At 40.6% G+C, this 19,766-nt stretch overlaps 2 protein-coding genes across 5 annotated transcripts in view; one reads left to right on the top strand and one right to left on the bottom strand.

The window, feature by feature from the left end:
• Positions 1 to 6,552, bottom strand: part of LOC109992358 (sodium-driven chloride bicarbonate exchanger) — a 40,007-nt gene extending 33,455 nt beyond the window's left edge. For 2 of the 4 annotated variants that reach the window (XM_065951842.1, XM_065951841.1), the window contains exons 1-2: positions 6,299 to 6,552; positions 4,201 to 4,230 (exon numbers count right to left, since the gene is read on the bottom strand). In XM_065951842.1, coding sequence (XP_065807914.1) covers positions 4,201 to 4,230; positions 6,299 to 6,346 — 78 coding nt within the window. In that variant the 5' untranslated portion in view covers positions 6,347 to 6,552. Of the gene's footprint in view, positions 1 to 576; positions 1,076 to 4,200; positions 4,231 to 6,298 lie in introns of those variants that run through there. The other 2 variants (XM_020644919.3, XM_065951843.1) reach the window with 2 other exon arrangements.
• A 2,200-nt stretch (positions 6,553 to 8,752) lies between these two features.
• Positions 8,753 to 19,476, top strand: stk24b (serine/threonine kinase 24b (STE20 homolog, yeast)). The gene is made up of 11 exons (XM_020644917.3): positions 8,753 to 9,466; positions 12,584 to 12,814; positions 13,173 to 13,229; positions 13,725 to 13,833; positions 14,118 to 14,275; positions 16,009 to 16,194; positions 16,279 to 16,427; positions 16,647 to 16,770; positions 16,981 to 17,049; positions 17,326 to 17,462; positions 17,569 to 19,476. The coding sequence occupies exons 1-11, from the start codon at positions 9,425 to 9,427 to the stop codon at positions 17,603 to 17,605; spliced, it is 1,299 nt and encodes a 432-aa protein (XP_020500573.1). The 5' UTR covers positions 8,753 to 9,424; the 3' UTR covers positions 17,606 to 19,476.
• Positions 19,477 to 19,766: the final 290 nt, after the last annotated feature.

Raw genomic sequence — 19,766 nt, forward strand, 5'->3', positions numbered from 1 at the left:
GAGGGGGGCAAAAATAGTGGACCATGCTTTCTAAAATGATATGGAAGATTTTTAAGAGCTTTGATTCGAACTGGCAAAAAAAAAAAAAAAAAAAACATCCTGTGAGGATGGGAAACATGAGAAAAAAATATATGTAATGAAAGTGAAACTGCTGAAAAAGATTTGACGTAACTGGCTTTTTATTACTTGTTTCTACCTCAGAGATCACCAGGGTCAGTTCAGCGGGTATAAGCTCCTCTCACGCCCCAGAATGGCAGCCCCATCTGTCAGCCAACCTCCCCGGGACCTTTCGCATGCACATCAAAACGGCTGACCCGCTCTGCAGCACTTGAGAAACTATACATACATTTACATCATGCCGTTAAAGAAACAGACTGCCTTTCTGCCATTGCTACTGTTAATCTCAACTCCACAACAAGATTGCATCAAAATATGTCTAAAGCTTGACTGATCAACAAATGTACATTTTATCATGATCCTCCCTGTGGCTAACTCTTTCCAATTCAGAGTGGAGAAGAATCAGACAATTTTTCATCCTCGTCCATCTTATTTTAGTGCATAATCAGAGAAACCTACCTGATAATTAAATCCCTTACTGTGGTCCACTGTCAGCATGGTGCTCCTCCTGTAAGGATGCCCGCTAATTCCCCTTGCGCTTGCGGTAATGGTAAGACGAGAGGCTAAGGCTCAGGGCCTGAGCCCCACTTTGACTCAGAGTGTCTGTTTCTTGTTGTGAAAAAGAGTCAGAGAGAACAGTAGAAAGTGATAGCTCCACGGCAGGGTTATAAGTTGAACCCTCTCCTTTCCTCAGCCGCTTTCCTCAGCCGCTCTTCCCATGCTGGAACATGACAGCAACCTCACTCTGAAATCTCAACATAAAAACAAAAGCAGGGAGCTCGGCGCAGCTCCGACTCTCCCTCTGTCTCTCCCTCTCTGCCTCCGACGGCTTTCATCCAGGGTAGCATCAAATGTTTCTGACAAGCGTCCATCCGCCAATCCCCCCAGAGAGATTAGCGCTCTGACATCACTGATGCTGTGCCGTGCACAGTTCTGCTCTGCTGAGCCTCAGATTGCTGTGGCTCTGTTACCTAAGAGGAGCCTGAGGTCGCAGGGAGTCAAGCAACACCATCTAGCATGAGGGGTCTTCACAAAGCCCTGGCATAGCTCTCAGCTACACGTGCTGCAGTCACAACACAGCTCAATAAGGAGAGGGCTGGCGCTGCAGTCTTACTCTGTACAGTACATGCATCTTTAAAGTGTGTGTGTGTGTGTGTGTGTGTGTGTGTGTGTGTGCGCGTGCGTGCCTGCGTCTGTGTGAGTCTGCACAACCTACCTTAGGCAAAGAAGCTGCTCTCTGGCTGTTGTGCATTGTCAGCGATACTGTGATCCAGGCATGGTGTTCTAGAAACACATCTGGAGGATTAAGCAGCTATTTCTGCTGTCTTTGTGGTTTATGTCATCTGATCTTTCTAGAAGTTTTTAGATCAAAGACATCACTTCATATTCTTGAAAATGAGATAGAAACTTCTCATTTAACAGCAAAAAATCGAATGTTTTTGATGCCTCTCTCTTTTCTTTGTCTCACCTGTCTCTAAGAAAGCTCACCCTCTACCTTTCTCCATGCCCTCCTCATCATCCTCTCCGCTGACACTGCTATAATTAACTATGCAAAGGGAGCACAGCCGTTTCAAGCTCCTAGCTGCGGCTGCAGGGAGGCTTCCTGCCCGCCTGCCTGCCAGTTTTACACAGTTGGATCACCAAATTAACCAGCGATTTCACACTGATCCAAGTACACCATGCTTAAAAAAACAAGCCCAGGCAGCTCAGTTAGGCTTCCTCCATCTGTTCTTGCTCATCTTCTCCTGCTTTGACAACGAACCAGCCCTAACTGGTCAGCCGGGCAGAGAGCCTGCTGTTATGTCAGGGTTTGTAATTAGGACGACACCAGTCAATCCAAGTCAAATCTATCCAGGAACAGGTCCACTTGAGTTCAATCCACTATGAGGTTGGAAGATAGGGGTTCAAGCCAAGCAATTTATCTAGCTCAGTAGACTTCACTGTACACTACAGTCTGGAGTTCATTATGAATTATGCACAGAAACGATTCAGGATGGTCGGCTCAAAGTTTCAAAAACTAAGATTCACCGTAGCAATCTTAATGATGATTTACCAGCTAACTCACAAACAGGCAACACAAGTGAAACAGATTGCGAAACACAAGGACTTCAGTTTTTTCTTTATTTAGTACGAAAGTCCCTTACACTATCTCTACTAATAAAAAATTTAATCAAACATCAGTAAAATTACACATTCCTTAATTTTTCCAAAAGTCAATTAAAGTCAAACCACCTGCAAGAAGTCAGTCAAGTCAAATCAAAACTACTCATAAATCCAAGAAGGTAAGAAAAAGTTCTAAAAATTCAAGTTTTAAGGTAAGCTAATTTATTCAGCGTTCTTTATTTTACTCCAAGGAACTTTTCCTCAAAAGTACAATAACCTAACAAGAGGATTTTAGGGATTAACACAGCAGTGATCTAAAAACAAATGTGACAAAAATCCCTGCTTCCTCAGAATATTCAAGGGATGTAGGAGTTCTAAGTTCGAGTAAGGCAAGGCTACACAATTTGGCCACTGGCACACACTTTGTGCTGAGCCTTGTCCTCACTCTGGCTCTCAGCCCACAGTTGCATAAGCAATATTTTGTCAGAACAGATGACATGCATGCATCTAAACTCCTCTGTACGGCTGGCCTGATTGTCTGTTTACACTCATTTCCTGTGAGCTCCTCAAAGTCTTCTCACTTAATTCCCATTATCTATTATTTACCCAGTGTGTTGTCAGCCGTGTGCCGCTGCCAGATGCATAGTGACATGTGCACCGATGGTGATCTAAAAATAAATGACATCTGCTTCACAAGCCAGCTAATAAAAGGTATAAACATGAAAAAAAACCAGCAGTGTTATTCTACTGTAGATTACAGATTATTAGATAAACAGATTAAGGACAGGATTTGATTGCACGTTTGCTATCAGAGCCAACAAGAAAGTGAGACAGCTGTCCCAATTCTGAGAAGCTCTGCAGTGATGGGAAAGTATTCATTATCATTATCCTAGAAAAGTAAAATATTGTTGGTAGTCTATAATAAAGAAAATGTTCTTAAAGTAACAGTGTTTCTCGATCAAGGTGACTACAAAATAAATCAGAGGTTCAAGGAAATGAATGGGAGAGGAGTAACAAACACTTTTCTTCAAGTGTTGCTTTTTCATGAAGTAGAGGGTACTCTACCTCTTTGGCCCTTCAAATGGTTACATAAATGAAAGAACTTGAGATCTTTATGAGGGAAATGTGTCTTTGTTTCTGGATAATGATACGGGGCGTCCACATTTGACTCTGCTCTTTTGTAGTAGAACAGAAGTTAAAGGTTGAGAACCATTAACAGGGCCATATATGTTATAAAGTTACTATGGAGAATTTATAAGGAAATACTTACAAATATGGCAAACATCAGTGATGAGGCCAATGAAAATACCAAAAAATGTAATGGTAGGCTGTCTGTAAAGTCTTCTGTACATACATAAAATGACTGCTACCTTCTTTGAGTTTACTCTTAGTATGTTGTGAAAAAAGAAGCACGATTAGTTTCTGCTTCTGCACTTCATTTCTTTGTTGGACTTAATGCAACTTACAACTTAATACCACACTTTGATTCTGCACTTTATTTTACACATTATTTTTAAATGTATCTTTTTTTCTTAACTTTTTATTATAGATGGTCTGATTTTTTCTGTCTTTTGTTTTTTATTAATTGAGGTTTGTAATGTTTTCTTTCGTCCTTGTAAAGCAATATAAAATGTGATTATTAGAGTTGCCTAAAGTACCAAACCGCAGACATTAAATTGTGTTTGGGTTCAGTAAATAATTTGATCAACCTATAAAACTTTTCCTATTAAAACTCTTCACAAACTTGCAATTATGTAACAAGAGTAATTTCATGTGACCTCTGCTTTATTACTCTTGCCTTACCCTACATCCTTTTTTATTGGATTACTTTTTCCTATTGATTTTTTTGTATTGTCCCCCAGTGTTTTAGAACTAGTCTGAACAAGTGCATCAAGCTGAGTTATCATTGTTGCTTCTGGGCGATTCGATGTTACATTTCTCCAGCCAGACAAATAGTAGTAGAAGAAGAATTGTACTCACCACGTCTTTGCTTTCTTGGGGACTCTGGTCCTGCAAGTCAAAGAACATGGATACATCAGTCAATAGGACAAAAGAAAGGCTCGTGGACACTTAGATATTTGCATGTGGATGCTCTATTAATAAAGCCCTTAACATGTAGTAAACTTGTCTCGGCTCATAACAATCGTCACTAGCGATGATGCATTCATGGGCAATCCTTCCTGCTGTAAATTAAACATACTCTCATGCTTGACCTTGGGAACCTGGTAACCTGCTCGGATGAGATTCAGAAGGATGGATTTGTTTTGTTGTCACATTCTGAGGAATCCCTGAGATCCTCACCATGCTAACACCTCAAATCCTGGCATCCTGGTGAAACTATGACAATGCATTAGCTTGCTGTGTGGGTAGAAGAATGATGGGGGTAGCAGTGATGAGTTACAATAAGAGGAAATCTACCACACTGCATCGAGACTGCAGGGGAAGCAGAACAGCCATCCCACGCCACATCAGCCCCCGGCAGGCTTCAGTGTAAGCTCTGGAAAGTCCTCATGTAACACGTCCGGTAATAGAACAAACAACGAGAGTATTGATTTGAATCAGGAGCAATCGTTGCTGTTTAACATGGTGAACAAAAAGCGATGTATTTCATCTTCCTCCTCTGTGCATGTAAGGCACTAAAGGCAGCTGACATTTTTCCCTCCGTCTCCGCACAGTCTCACCTGAATGCTAATGAGGGGATGCTGACCGCAGAAGAGGCCTCTGCCTTCAAGTGAACCGATGTGTTACGTTTGAAACGTGCTTTTTTGAAATTCTGCCAGTGGTTCTAAAAGGCTCTCACCTAAAGAACACATATATTCATCCTTTTTGTTCCTTGTCTTTTCCCTGTAGTACAACCAGTTTGATCCCTTTACAATTTTGGAAATATTGCTTTCCTGTTACATTTGACTGGTTTGTTGTTCCCCTCTTTGTTGCCTGTTATATCTGATCTTTGCCAGTTGGGTCCCAATATTTTCCCTGTTGTTTCCCTGTCTGTCTGTTGTTTCCTGTCTCTACTGTAGTTGTATTTAACCTGTTAGTTTCAAATGTTTTCCCTGCTCTATTTAACCTGTTGGTATCCTGCCATTTGTCCCCTTTCATTTGTTTTGCCCATATGTTCCCTGTAATATCTGACCTGATTGCTCCCTGTTATCTTTAACATGTTTCCAGTTTTTTCCATGTCGTATTTGACCAGTTGGCTCTTTGTTTGTGTTCCACTTACACATCCTGATCCCACACTGTTAAGAATTTTCTTCAGAGAAATAAAGACTTTTGGGATGCTTGCACAGCACCTCTGATTCCACCAGAGGAGAGGGATAATAGCAACATCGTGTAAACAAGCAATTACTTTTTCAATCAAATGTCTGTTTTAATAATACCAAATGGGTTGTGAATAATAGTTCAGAGAAGCTCATCACGGAAAAAATGGAGAGACAACAAGCTAGTTACATCCAACTGATGAGGCATCATCATCATCATCATATTATCTCCTCCTGCTCCCTCACCGTCAGATCAAACACTTAGGCTAATGCTCCCCTCACCGTGTTACATCTTAGGCAGGCAGATCTGTGAAGCAACAGCTTAACAGCAGGTTTCATAAACAACGCGTTTGAAAACGGGGTCGATATGATTTGGATGAAAGGCAACATTTTAAGGAGCCTTTGCGTGTAGACAGTGTGGTACAAATGAATGGCTGTAGCTGCGCGGTGTAACACTGTATCAACCTGTATCACAGAGGCCATCTGTGTGAAGGTGTGGGCGTTTATGGGAAAAATACATTTAATCGTTTGCTCAGATATGAACTGTGCACACGGTGAAAACATAAATGATATGTATTGAAGGTGCGTAGCATCCATGTTGGTCATGATATCCATGAGGCACGCAACCGGTAAAGCAATCAAAATATGGGTCATTTTCAAATACAGATGTAAACTATGAATCATACACTGATGGGATGTTTAATCCAAACGGTTTCCTGTAAAATATAAATAACCTAAGCCGATGAACACCAGTACATTCAAGGCTGAAGCACATCAAATGGATCATAATCACAACAATAGCGTGTCAATGTGGGTCTTACCGTTGGCAATAGCGGCTCCATTTGGGCTCCTTGATCCGTGATGTCCATCTTTTCTTCACCTCAGCTTCACAATAGACACGTCGTGGTGCGCTGCTCCGCTTCTGTCAAACGCTGGCAGGAGACGGGGTGGACTAGTTGGTGATTTCTTTTTCTTTTTTCCCACCCCCCTTCACATTCACCGGCCGGGTTTTGTCAAATGGAGGTAGCAGAGCATTCCCGTCCTGCCCTACATAATTTACGCATGGAGGAGGGAGGTAGTGCTTCCCATAACACGCGTGTGCGCAGACTTCAGAAATTATTTGTGTGGGCTAATCCTCAATAAATATGTTTTCACAGATACAGACACGTGAATATGTCTTATTTCAAACTACTTCTGATCTGGGGAATAATATCTAGCAAAAGGCTAATCAATATTGGGACATTTGGTTAAAGAATTATGAATTTCAACCACCTCGTCTTGAGGTTCTTACTTTATATCATCCTCTAAAGACGCATTTTCAACCAATATAGGCTAGAATTCATTTTAATTTCCCATACAGAATTCGTTTCCCTCTTGCAAGCTGCAATAACAATACAATCATGTTGCCATGACTTCCTAATGTAGACAACGTGCCTTGTTTGAGCTACCCATGTGATTTTTTTTTTCATTCTCCGGCCTCCTCGATACAGGCCCTCTGTTGGAAAAAAAAAAAAAAGCCGCAGCCATCAATGTGATCACAGACTGTACTGGCTTCAGCTATAAGTATAGATTTTTATAGTATTAAATGTTACAGGGGATAATCCTGGACACACACAAAATATCAGCTGCAGCAACGCAGGCCATCCCATCGTCATTTGTAGCTGCAGCAGTAGCACGCAATGGTGCACTGGCATCAGTATCCAGATTACACCAGGGTGCTGATGCAGAGGATTATGTACTGGCGCCCTCTTCTGGTGAACTCTGCGTATTGTCAATAACAGTTTGAGAATCAATAGAATTTGATTTACTCCCAATTTAATTGTGTTAGGCTATCTCAAATCAGTGCTATGGAGAAGCTTATTATGATCAATATTGCAGAGGACAAAAACTGCTGCATCTTAAGAGTGTACAATGATAAGATGAATATTTTTTTTTTATTAATATTATAGTTTGGGTTTTTTTGATCCTTTCACCACTTGTTTCTATTTCTTTTTCTGCTCTTACCTTCTTATTGCTGTCTTTCTATTTGCTTTTAGCTCTTTTAGTTTCTTACATCTTTTTAAATCTTTGGTCCTCTTGGTCTCAGCTCGTGTTGTTGGGTTCCTGTGTTGCCTGGGTCCTTATGATGGTTCTTGTGTTGCCTGGGTTCTTATGATGGTTCTTGTGTTGCCTGGGTTCTTATGATGGTTCTTGAGTTGCCTGGGTTCTTATGATGGTTCTTGTGTTGCCTGGGTTCTTATGATGGTTCTTGTGTTGCCTGGGTTCTTATGATGGTTCTTGTGATGGTCGGGTTATATATGTCTGTTGGGTATCGTGCGATCTGTGTTTGGTTTAGTTTGCTTTGTTCTTGTTTGTCAACGCACTTTGTAAACCTGTGTTTTTAAAAGGTGCTATATAAATAAAGTTATTAGTATTATTATTATGAATGCAGCCTTTCAAATAAGAGCTGGTGGTTTGTAGTAGACCTATGTTTATCACATCGCTTAGTCAATGGCGTTGCTTCCACATAATGAGGCAAACATTGATTTCATCTTTAGTTCTTCTTTACAATTCTCAGCTTTTAAAATAATACCATGGCCAATTAATATACATAGAATGAACATGTGCAATAATTACCCAACCGCTGCTAACCGTTCAATATTACTTATGCAATAACTTTGTAAATGACTGCTTTACAATTGTCTATTTATTTACTCTGTCACTGCACTTTAACTTTAACTGTTTATTTACTCATCCAGTCACTGCACAATAATAACTGTATATACTCTTTCACTGCACCATAACTTCACTTATTTGCACTATATCTCTATATTTATATTTGTTTAATTAATCACTCACTGCAAAATAATAACTGTATATATTATTTCAGTCACCACAACTGTCTATTTATTTATTATTATTATTCATTCACTGAACAGCAATTTCTCTGGCCACTTTTTGCATACTTCTCTTTCATATCACCACAAATATATTGTTGTTGTTGTTGTTGTTTTTGTAAACGCTGCTGTTTAGGATGTCTGCTAACGAAGTTTGGTTGTGTCCTTGTATACAATGATAATAAAGATTATATCTATCTATACAAGTCAATTCTTAAGCTTATTGGACCATATCACAAGAATTCACTTTTCCTCAGTCAGATGACATTCAGCCATAACTTCAAGCTGTCAAGAGGATCGCTTTACTGACTTATAAACTTTTGGGGGCCCTCGGTCCATCCACCTTGCATCAGCACCGGGGAGTCCAGGATGTTGTTGTTGATCCGGATCCGGATCCGCCCAGCCAGGCGTCACAGCACCGACAAGATGGCCGAGAGTAAGGGACGAAAGTGAGGGAGGAAACAAAAACACTGGCGAGATATCCTTGCCGCAGATGCCAGACCTGTAAGAGCAGCCGAAGACACGTTAGTGCAAAGACAGCAGCTCGACACTCGGGTTGTTCAGGACTCGGATCTGGTATGCAGATGAACTCCGAGCCAGCTAGCGGACGGATCGTCAGGTTGTCTGCGTCGGCTAGCTAGCTAGCGCGCTAACCATGCTAGCTAGCTGACAACAGCGTTTTACAGAAAGTGACACTTTGTGAATTTTGTGGATACATACTCATTGCTACTTCTTCGCTTTCTGAGAGTTAACATTTGTTGGAGCAGCGAAACGTCACTGAGTGGGAAAGCTTATTTAATGCACCAGTTAACGCTTGGCTAGCTGGTTAGCAAACTAACATTGCGGATTTCTTGTTGGCAGCTTTAGAGCTAGCATTAGCCAACGCCAGTTAGCTTGCTCAGCTGTTTTGGTTGACTTCGGGTTGTTCCGACAGAAGGCAGAAGTGTGGAAGGACATTTTTCTGTCTGCGTAGAAGTACCTCAGAAGATTCTGAGTAGGACTGGAGACTTTGTGACGTTGAAGGGACTGTAAACATTAAGCCGAGGAGAGCCCAGCGTCGTCAGCATCACCATGGCACATTCTCCTGTCCAGGGACACCTGCCGGGCATGCAGGTGAGACAAGTGTCTTATGAATCTGTTTAAAAATATGTAGTGGCGGTCCTTCTCAATGATGTAGAGTCATAGGTCACTGCCAGAACAAAATGTACACTCACTGACCCCCTGCCAAGGGGTTTCTCACAGTCACTGCACAGCTAAAACATTAAGTGATTTTATTTATTTATTTATTTTTTAGGGACAGTGCATATTAATGAACAGCTGTAACAATTACAGCTGTATAAATGCCAGATTATAGCTTTAGTGTTAGTTTCCATCTGTTGTCTCTAGGCAGGTAACAGAGAAAGACAAATTACAAATAAAATACAAACACAAAGGCACAAGTGACACAAGACAATAATATAGTTTAAAGGTGGTCACAGACTTGTTTGAGGTGTGTTTTGAAGGTTGCATATGTTTGTGAGTCTCTTATTGTGAGTGGGAGACTAGTCCAATATTTAGTTCCTTTGACTGACAGAACAGTTTGTCTGAATGTAGTGCGTCTGTAAGGGACCTCACAGTCTCCCACCGGCAGACTTCAGCTTTATGAAGTCCCTCAAAGGAGGAGGAGCAAATCCGTGCAAAATCTTATGTATAAAACATGCATTTTTAAAATGAACAAAATTCTGAAAATTTAGTAAATTATGTTTATCTAAAATGGTGAAACGAAAATGGCTTTTTGTCAAAGATTTTTTATGGCCTTTTTAAAAAGAGATTGTATTGGTTTAAGAGTTGTGCCAGCAGATTCGGGGAATAAAAGCACACCCCAAAATATAACACACTCTCGCGATAGGGAGCACATTCAAGAGCACGAAGCACCAAAATGTTGTTTAAAAATTAATTCTGCAGTAGGTAGCAGGACTTGTTGGGGGGGGGTATATATTACAAAAACTGTTATTTATTTCAACACAGCAGAAAGAAGGCCTGCTTCTTGTTCAATATTGCGAAAACGATATGAATTGCGATAAATAAATAAAAAGTAAAGGGTGCGTATTAGAGCATCTTACAGTTTCTGTCTTTCTGTTGATCTTTTCGACTGCATCTAAATGTTGTAAAGCTTGACCAATATACACAGGCCTCCAAACAACTTGTAAATGAACACAAGTGTGAAAGATTTTCTTGACTACATTAAAAGTGTCTTTGTATTTATTGCGATACATTCAGACTTTTGCAATGTGTTTATTGCGAGTGCTCATATTGCAATATCGAAAAGAATCACTGTTTATAGCACAGCCCTAGCATAAACTTATCTCTATAAAGTTATCACTATCACTTATGGTCATATTGTTAATTCTTGTGAATGCTGCATCTTTTTAACATAAACATGAATCACAAAATGATTATATTGCAGCACTGATTTGATAGGAATAATATAATCTCTCTGCCCCCCTGTACAAATAAACCATTATGCACACATGAGCCTTGTTCTTGCCTATGCTGCTATCTTTAGGATTTTTGCCTTTAGGGGATAAACTTGTTGGGTAGATAACTACAGGAGATAACTGCTCTTAATGTAAACTGCTTCATGCACCAAATTATGGTCCCTGTGCAGGCTTGTTAGCGGATGTATGCAGATTCATGAACAGGGGGAGGGTGCAGGAGAGGCACTGCAGGGATTTTGGCACCTGTAAAGGCTTTAGTCAAATTTGATAGTGATAAGTTGGGTAAGGAACGTCTTTTGGCCATCACTCTTGAATTTAAGTTCTACACGGCACTCTAAATCAGCGTACCTACTGTTTAGTTTATTGTGTATATATTTCTGTCATTTCGCTGAAATGTTCTTCCTTGGTGACATAAGGATGTATCCCTTCTTGCGTAAGGTAGCTGTTTCATTTTTAGCCATCTCAAGTCAAAACGGGCATTTTGACCTCTTCTCGGCTCAAAAGAGGTCATAAAAGGAAGTGGTTTTTGTCAGCGCCTGCTCTTGTGTTTCCCACATACCAGCCTCTGGAGAGTCAAGTCGTTTTAGTTCACTTCCTGCAGCATTCAAGAGGGGTTTTTTTCCCAGCCATCACTCAGATACACATGTTACAGTGTGCTGCTCCAGTAAAGGTGTGAATGGTGCTTTTATTGTTTAATCTTTTTATTTTTATTTTTTTAATTCTTTTCTAAATGACAAACAGTGGGATTTGAAATACTTCTATCCCTGCAGATACAAACAAATCTGCATTAGGTTCCACGCAGACATCACCAAATCTAACTGAGTGAATTTATGTTGGTATCAGACCTATCAGGCTTTATTTTTATTCAATCAAGTTAAATGGACTGAAATTGTTAAACAAGGGAATCATAGAAACATGAAACAAACAAAAGGCAAATGGAACTGATCTGAATATATAAACCTACTGCTAAAGTTAATTTTAAGACTGAATAATGAAAAATACTAAGTATTGTGATGAAATCAATAATACAGCATCATTCTTGAAATTTCTTAAGTTTTTTATTAAGAGTATGCAAAATAGGACACTGTCAAAATATCAGTAGGAGCAGTATCATTAATCCAAATATAGGGTCTCTATTATAAAACAGCTTTGATTCACTGGATGACTGAACTGATTATTCTATCGCCAGATAATACTATCAGGAACTATTTTTGTATCAATGATTCTGTTTGATTTGTCACTTTTTCAAATAATGTTGAATATCTTTAAGCTGCTAAAGTATGAAGCTGCTCAGCTTTCAATGGCTAGTTTCATTGCAAATTCCATTTCTTTTAGTTTGACTGTTCATATAAAATAAGTCTGTGGGAGAAGTGTGGACCCCATTTTGCATCGTTTCATAGATTTATCACTTAATAATGAAACATCGCATGGATATAACCGTATGGTGCAGCAGGGAATTGAAAGAAAAACCTGTTATTTTAATGAAATGTGTTGTTGCATAAATTCCTTTAACCTGCATGTTATCCAACTGTTACACTCTTTCCCTTCATTCTCCTGTGTCTTTCTTTCTGTGTACACAAACACAAGGTGTTGCAATGAGTGAATTAATGTATCCTGTAAGAATGGCACCCTGCTGGTGTTTCCGATTGACTCCCCAACATTCAGTTCTTTTCAAACATTCCTGTGTTTTTTTTTCTTTTAAATCCACCTCCATTTCCTCCCCTTGCTTTGTTCCCCCTTCAATCACCCCCAGAATGCCAAAGCTGACCCGGAGGATTTCTTCACCAAGCTGGAGCGCATTGGCAAGGGCTCGTTTGGCGAGGTGTTCAAAGGTATCGACAATCGCACGCAGAAAGTGGTGGCCATCAAGATCATCGACCTGGAGGAGGCAGAGGACGAGATCGAAGACATACAGCAGGAGATCACGGTGCTGAGCCAGTGTGACAGCCCCTTTGTCACCAAATACTACGGCTCATATCTGAAGGTGAAGTTTGCCACTCATAATGCTGCAGCACAACGATTATGCATTAAGAGTTTCTTTGCATTTGTTTGTGAGTAAATGGGACAAGACAGGAAAGGATTTATCTTCCTCCGCTCACTTTCTCCCTGAATAATCCGAAATTAAAAAGGGATTAGCCTCTGATGACTTCAGACACCCACCGAGCCCTTACTAGTATCATCACGACTTGTTTACCTACACACCTGACTGCCTGCTCCTCACAATAAGCCAGCAACAACTTTACTCAATATTCTTCTCCACAAATGCACCACAGTACTTTTCTAACTAATGACCCTTCTCTTCATCACTGACCGGTTACTCTCTTCTCTTTCTCTGTCTCCAGGACACAAAGTTATGGATCATTATGGAGTATTTAGGGGGAGGATCAGCGTTGGATTTGGTAAGTTATTTCCTGCTTTATGTTTTTTTGAGGGTTTATCCAGGATATGGGTTAGCAGAGGTTTTCAGCACTTCATACCAATCAATCCAAAATATGTAAACATGAAGAACTAAATCACATCCTTTAAAGTTTCTCATTTTTATAACTCTATATGGGAATGTTTCCTTGTCAAGAAAACATGATCAAGCGTAGATACTGGGGTGGGAGATAAAGAAGTGAAGAGGCAGGAGCTAAAGCCATGGCTTGACTGATGCTCCTCATAAATTTGCTGTCAGCCAAAATGTCGCTGGCTCAAATTAGTGTCAAGCTTTGAGATTATACAAGACAGCTGCTTATTTTGAAAAGACTGCAGATGCAGGCAGCATGGTCGTAGATGACCAGAAGAGGTTGTGTGTTTGCAGAGAGTTAAGATAACGCTTGGCTATTGCTATTTATAACAGTAAGTCTAAGGCCAGGCTTACCTTCACAGCTCACAGGTGTTTTTTTCTCCAAAAGATGGAGCCCGGAGCTCTGGACGAGACCCAGATCGCCACAATCCTAAGGGAGATCCTGAAGGGCCTGGAGTACTTGCACTCGGAGAAGAAGATCCACAGGGATATCAAAGGTAGCTGACCCACTGAGAAAGCTGCTATTAGAGGACTCACAAATATCACATAGCACGTTAATGGTATTGATGTCTACTCACGGTTTCATTCATTATATAGTTTGTGTTTCATCGGGGGATTTGCAGCAGCCGCCTGCTAAAAGGCTTCTGACAGTTGTTCCCTCTTTCGTAAATAAATTGGTGATGCAGATCAAGACTGACAGGAGTGTCTAATGGTGCTGTGAAGCTTCTCACTTGATGTGTTGTCTGAGCTCGATCACATCATCCTCCCCCTTCCTCCACAGCTGCCAACGTGCTGCTGTCCGAGCAGGGAGAGGTGAAGCTGGCGGATTTCGGCGTGGCAGGACAGTTAACGGACACTCAGATCAAACGCAACACTTTCGTTGGGACGCCGTTCTGGATGGCGCCGGAGGTCATCAAACAGTCAGCCTATGACTCCAAGGTAAGATCAGTGACATTGTGTTACGAACCAATGCAACAAACAGCAGGAAATTCTCCATTTCTGCTGGGTACACCTCCCATTTTCACATCATATGAATTGTTAAAGTACTCAAATGTTTTTTTTGTCTCTGCAAAAAGACGGGTTAACACAATGGTACATGTAAAATGATCATCTATTTATATTATGAATTAAAGGGAGAGTTTGTTTGGTGGTCTGAGCTGCAAATTGTAAGGCCCAGGTCTAACTAGCACTGACTCTAACCAGCTAATCTGTTTGTTTCTTTACTACCAGCTTAGCATTTCTGAGTGTTCAGAACCTTTCTGGGTTTATAGTCAAGTTTAATTGACTTATTCAAATGTTTGTCTTTGAAATTGTTATAAAAGGTTGTTTTTTTTCTGTAGGCAATAATTGTTATAAATGACTTTTGCGTTCTATAATACTGCAGCAGCATTGTTGTCATACTTATTTCCAGTCATCATTTTATAACACAATTCACAATTTATCCTTTATCTAAGTATAGGTAAAATAATCATGGAACAAATGCCCTTTTTATGGACTGCTGTGTGCATGAACTTTTTCCCACTGTCTTTTAAATTAGCAATAAACAAGCTAACAAGCCCACTGCGAAGTAGCCCACTGACACCTTCAACTGACCCATACCTCGCAGGTTCCAGCCAATCTCTGTTATAATTACTTTATTTTTAATCACTGAACTCCTCCATGTGAAATGGATTACTTTCCATTATTAGCTGCTTGAAGTATTCAGTACTCAGCTGGCTAATGAGGGCTGTAATGTCTCTCACAAAACCTCAACCTGAAAAATGTATGAACCCTGTTTTTAATATAGCAATGTTGATGTCTGTGCCTTATTTATAATGTTTTTGAAGTTTTCAACCTTAATAAAAAATGTATTAAATGTAAATGTTGCACCCATTTGTATGTGCTGAACTAGCACACATCATGCTCAGTTATAAAAGGAAATAAATGTTGCCGCAGCATTGCACCAGAAAAGCAGGGCAGAAGAAGACTGATAGTAAACACGGCATAAATAAGACAGCCATCAAACTGAGAATAATCTGCCTGATAGAGCTTAAAATTAAGAAGGAAATGTGTTTTAAATGATTCTATTGATGACAAATACTCAAAGTGTCTTTGCTTAAGAGAAAAAAAATCACATGGGGCCTCTAATCAAGGGAACCACTGATTCAAAGTCTACATTTTTGTGTCTGTGCAGTCACTTACAGCTGTCTATGTCTGGGTTTTATATTATGGTTTAGCTGCTTCCCTATATTTACTCAGGTAGTTATTTTTGAGTCCACTTTTTTTGGCTGCTATACCCACTTATGATGAAAGGTCAAGGATTTCTACAGAGTTCGCGCTGAGATTCATTCACTGCTCTCACAATGAGTGCATCACAACAGAAAAAGTTTCTGTTTTTAGAACACTAGAATTATAAACCGATAAGAGTTGAAGTATGAAGGAAGGTCAAACAGTGAAGAGATGAATGCAAGCCTTAAAATGATTCAAGAAGAGGTGGATTACTGCAGAGAGCACAGGAAAGGAATATTAGCAACTGTTATTGCTGGTATGTTTTTGTTTGGGGTCGGACAAAATATTGATGCAGCAATACAGCTAGCATTTGACCTATTTAGGGGCCTTTTTAAACCTTCAGTTAATCAGATATTGTGATGCATCATTGTATGATTTTCACATTGTCTTTCTTTAATTTCCAGGCTGATATCTGGTCTCTGGGCATCACAGCCATCGAGCTAGCAAAAGGTGAGCCCCCTCACTCAGAGCTCCACCCCATGAAGGTGTTATTCCTTATCCCAAAGAACAACCCACCCACGCTGGAGGGCAACTACAGCAAACCGCTCAAGGAGTTTATAGAGGCCTGTCTCAACAAGGAGCCCAGTTTTGTACGTAGCTATTCATTTTTGTTTGTTTTGTCACAGGGTTTTTCCTGACAGCATCATCTCATTGGCTTCTACTGTTTCCCACAGAGGCCAACCGCCAAAGAACTGTTGAAGCATAAGCTGATCGTGCGACACGCAAAAAAGACCTCCTACCTGACTGAGTTGGTTGACAAGTACAAGAGGTGGAAGGCGGAGCAGTCCAGAACCACAGAGTCCAGTTCTGATGAGTCTGACTCGTAAGTCTGATCCTGTCCCTTTAAGTTCTCGATGTGTTGTTTCGCCTGTTAATAAGAGTAAATGGGACACAAACACATCCTGCTGAAGGAGGTAAAAACAGCCTCTGTGCTGCTTTTCTCCCACATTTGTTATGATGAGGTTTAAGCACTTAACACGCATGACCTCATTACTAGCTCGATGGATGTTTCAAAGCCTCTTTTTCATATCCATCCAATCAGAGAGCAGGACGGCCAGGCGTCGGGCGGGAACGACTTTGGCAGTGATGACTGGATCTTCACCATCCGAGAGAAGGACCCCAAGAAGCTGCAGAATGGGGAGGGACAGTCAGGGGCAACAGACCAGGTGCAAATCATCTCAGTTTCGACATTTTCAGTTGCTAAAAGACACTGTGAAAGATACTGCGCACGGTTACACAAGAATTAGTCTGTGTTATGTGGAGAGGAATGCATGATTTGGTGATTAAAAGTGATCCTCCCAAGTTGAAAAGGCACTACTTTAATTTTCTTTCACTTCCCCTGTTCTCAAGTTTCTCTCATTCTCTTTTTTCCACAGACAAAAGACATTCCAAAGAGGCCTTATTCACAGAGCCTGGCCACAGTCATCTCTCCTGCACTAGCCGAGGTAAGTCAACTTCCTGGGCTGCACACACCTCAGGATTTCGTCAAATTGGATTTAGCTGTTTCATACACAGATTTGACACCCGACTCTTATGTCAGCCTTGTTTGTTTCATGTTTTCATTTTTATCAGAAGTGTGTTCAAGTCATCAATAGTCACTTTTAACCTTTATTATTTATTTAAACTGAAAGCCCTTGTGGGTTAACAACTTTATCTAATTGGCTTGTGTGTTTAGTAATTTTACTAAATCTTTGCCTTCTCTTCTTACTCATCACTCCCAGCTGAAGGCGAGACAGGAGCAGGTGAACGGGAACCCCATGGTCCTGGACGAGCTGAGGGAGGCAATCCTGCTGGCTGAGGAGTCTTACCCTGGCATCTCCGACTCGCTGGTTGCCCACATGGTGCACAGGCTCCAGAGGTAACATCACACAACAGAATCCAGTCATGAGATGCAGATTTTTACGATGTTTTTGCTGCATATAATGCCAATCTTACCTTTTTGTTTTCCTTGTCTGATTTTGCAGTTTCTCCACAAGCCGGACATCCTCCTCATCCCCTTAGTACCTGGCTCTTTGCCCAACCCCTGCTCTCCCAGGCCCCCACCTCCCCCCCAACACCACATCCAGCTGAGAGGTCAAGTAAAAAATACCAGCTGACCATGTTTGACCTCCTGTGTGGGTGGGGAGCTTACCAAGCCTGTAGAAGTAACTGAACTCAAAACGGAGGATAAAAAAAGAGACTCCGGAGAGCTTCTTTTAGCCAGAAGTTTTGGTGGAACGAGACTAAAGTCGGAGCAACCCACCGTCAGACTCTACAAGACTTCTCGGAGGCTTCGCTACATGGAATTTGCTCGCAGAGGAGCTGAAAATCTCCCCTAAAAAATCCTAGACTTCTTCAGTGCCCCTCTCTTAATGCAGGCGTCATATCCCCAAAACCTCTGACCGCATGCTTGATGAACCTGCAGGGATATAAGTGTGCAAGCTGCGTATGTGTGCGTGCTTAAAACAGGCACCCTGTGAGCGTGTTTGCGTGCGTGCTCTCTTGTATGTAAGACTCCCTGTTAAGGCAAATTGCAGCATTCTTAATGAAACCTCAGGTAAAGTGCTTTAAGTGGACTTCAAGGCATTGGACAGAGGTGGAGAAGGCGGAGAGAGGAAGGGGAAGGAGGGGAGGTCGCCATGCTGTACATGATTTTGAGTTGTGGGAAATGAATCACTGTGTACAAAATGGTCCTGTGCATTTTGTAGATATTGATAATGTTAAAAAAAGAAGTAGATATTTAAAGATTTCAGAAGTAACTCCAACAGATGGAAACAGAAAATGCCTTGCCTTTTTGAGATACACACATCTATGTTCTGGCATTTCATCCGAAGTTTGTTTTCTTTTACTCGTCTGTGAGTGAGATTCAGTATCCATCAGTGTTTTTTAAAATGACTGAGTTTCAATCTTCCATTTCAATCATCAAACTAACTTCGATACTAAGCGTACGTTGTTTAGCGTTTTCCTTTGTTTTTGTAGGCAGGGGGAGAACTCCTACCTGTGCTTCTGTTTAGACAATTGAAATTGTTTAGGGTAAGAATGAAGGTATGTTTGTGTCGGCGGTGGCTCTTAAATTGAACAGTATTGAGTTGGACAATTACAAAGGAGAACCACTTTAGGCGGCTGAATGCAGACATCAAGACAAGTATTATTTTTCCTCGGCTCGTAATTGATCCTTTAAGCTTAAGTGAAGTCGAAGCAATCACATTACAGTTCTTTTCATGGCCAAACTAGAGTGTAGATCAGGTCAAAACTAAGCTGCAGAAATCAACGCCATCTTTTTTCCTTTGCTCCGGAAATTTCTGTTCTCACTTCCGAACCAACACTAGAAGTGCCATGTCGTCTTTAACGCTTTCACCATGTTTGTAGAATGATTTGCACCTTTTTTTATTTTCAGATCAGTTGTTTTGCACTTTGAAAGTGTGTCGAGTATTTAAAGAGACCCGTGAGAGGAACAAAAAGACAAAAAGAAAAGAGTTGCTAATAGCCATGTTTTACTATATACGTTTACTTAAGAGTTTCAGATTTTACTACTGTGCTAATGCAGCAATAATGTTGAGAAGTTGCATCAAGACGCACTTGTCAACACAGGGATTGAAAGAAATTAAGAAATATCAGATATTTTTATAACTGCAAAGAGTTAAGTATGGAAATATGGAATGCTTTATGGATATGGGCACCTGCCTCTGGCAAAAAATATCTATACCTTACAGAAAAACATATGCTACGGAAATAACTACAAAATGTGTACATTTGGTCTCCTTTATCATAGCTGACAGTTTATAGTACTGTATATAATCTTTGCTTGTGTCATTTGAGAATTCCCAAGTTTAATGTAAGCTCCTTGTAAGCTTTCAAAGTGACATGAGAAATAAAGATCTAATGCTAACTGAGAGCTTTGTCGTGTGTGTCTCAGTGTTGACCTTTGAATTCTACAGAGCTTCTTTAATATTGTGAAGTTGACCATGGTGTTCATCATCTCCAGAGGATGGATCCTGATGGTTTGGGGGATTCCCTGACATTTGATCTTAAGTTACTGTCAATTAAATTGTTAACTTTTTCAGTGAAATATCTCAATCTGAATTAGCACCAAATGATGGATCAGCAGTTACGGTCCTCAGATGATGAATCATAAAGACTTTAGTCATAGCCTATTTTTGTTATCCATGGCAAGCATGACTGG

Source organism: Labrus bergylta, chromosome 24 (assembly GCF_963930695.1).
Source record: "Labrus bergylta chromosome 24, fLabBer1.1, whole genome shotgun sequence".
Classification (NCBI taxonomy): Eukaryota; Metazoa; Chordata; class Actinopteri; order Labriformes; family Labridae; genus Labrus; species Labrus bergylta.

What these genes read in the sequence shown, in the direction of transcription:
- stk24b (XM_020644917.3), top strand. Translation starts at nt 9,425, where the DNA reads ATGGCACATTCTCCTGTCCAGGGACACCTGCCGGGCATGCAG. An exon ending in AGTCAGGGGCAACAGACCAG is followed by an intron (nt 16,771 to 16,980) that starts GTGCAAATCATC and finishes TTTTTTCCACAG; the next exon opens with ACAAAAGACATTCCAAAGAG. An exon ending in TCTCTCCTGCACTAGCCGAG is followed by an intron (nt 17,050 to 17,325) that starts GTAAGTCAACTT and finishes CATCACTCCCAG; the next exon opens with CTGAAGGCGAGACAGGAGCA.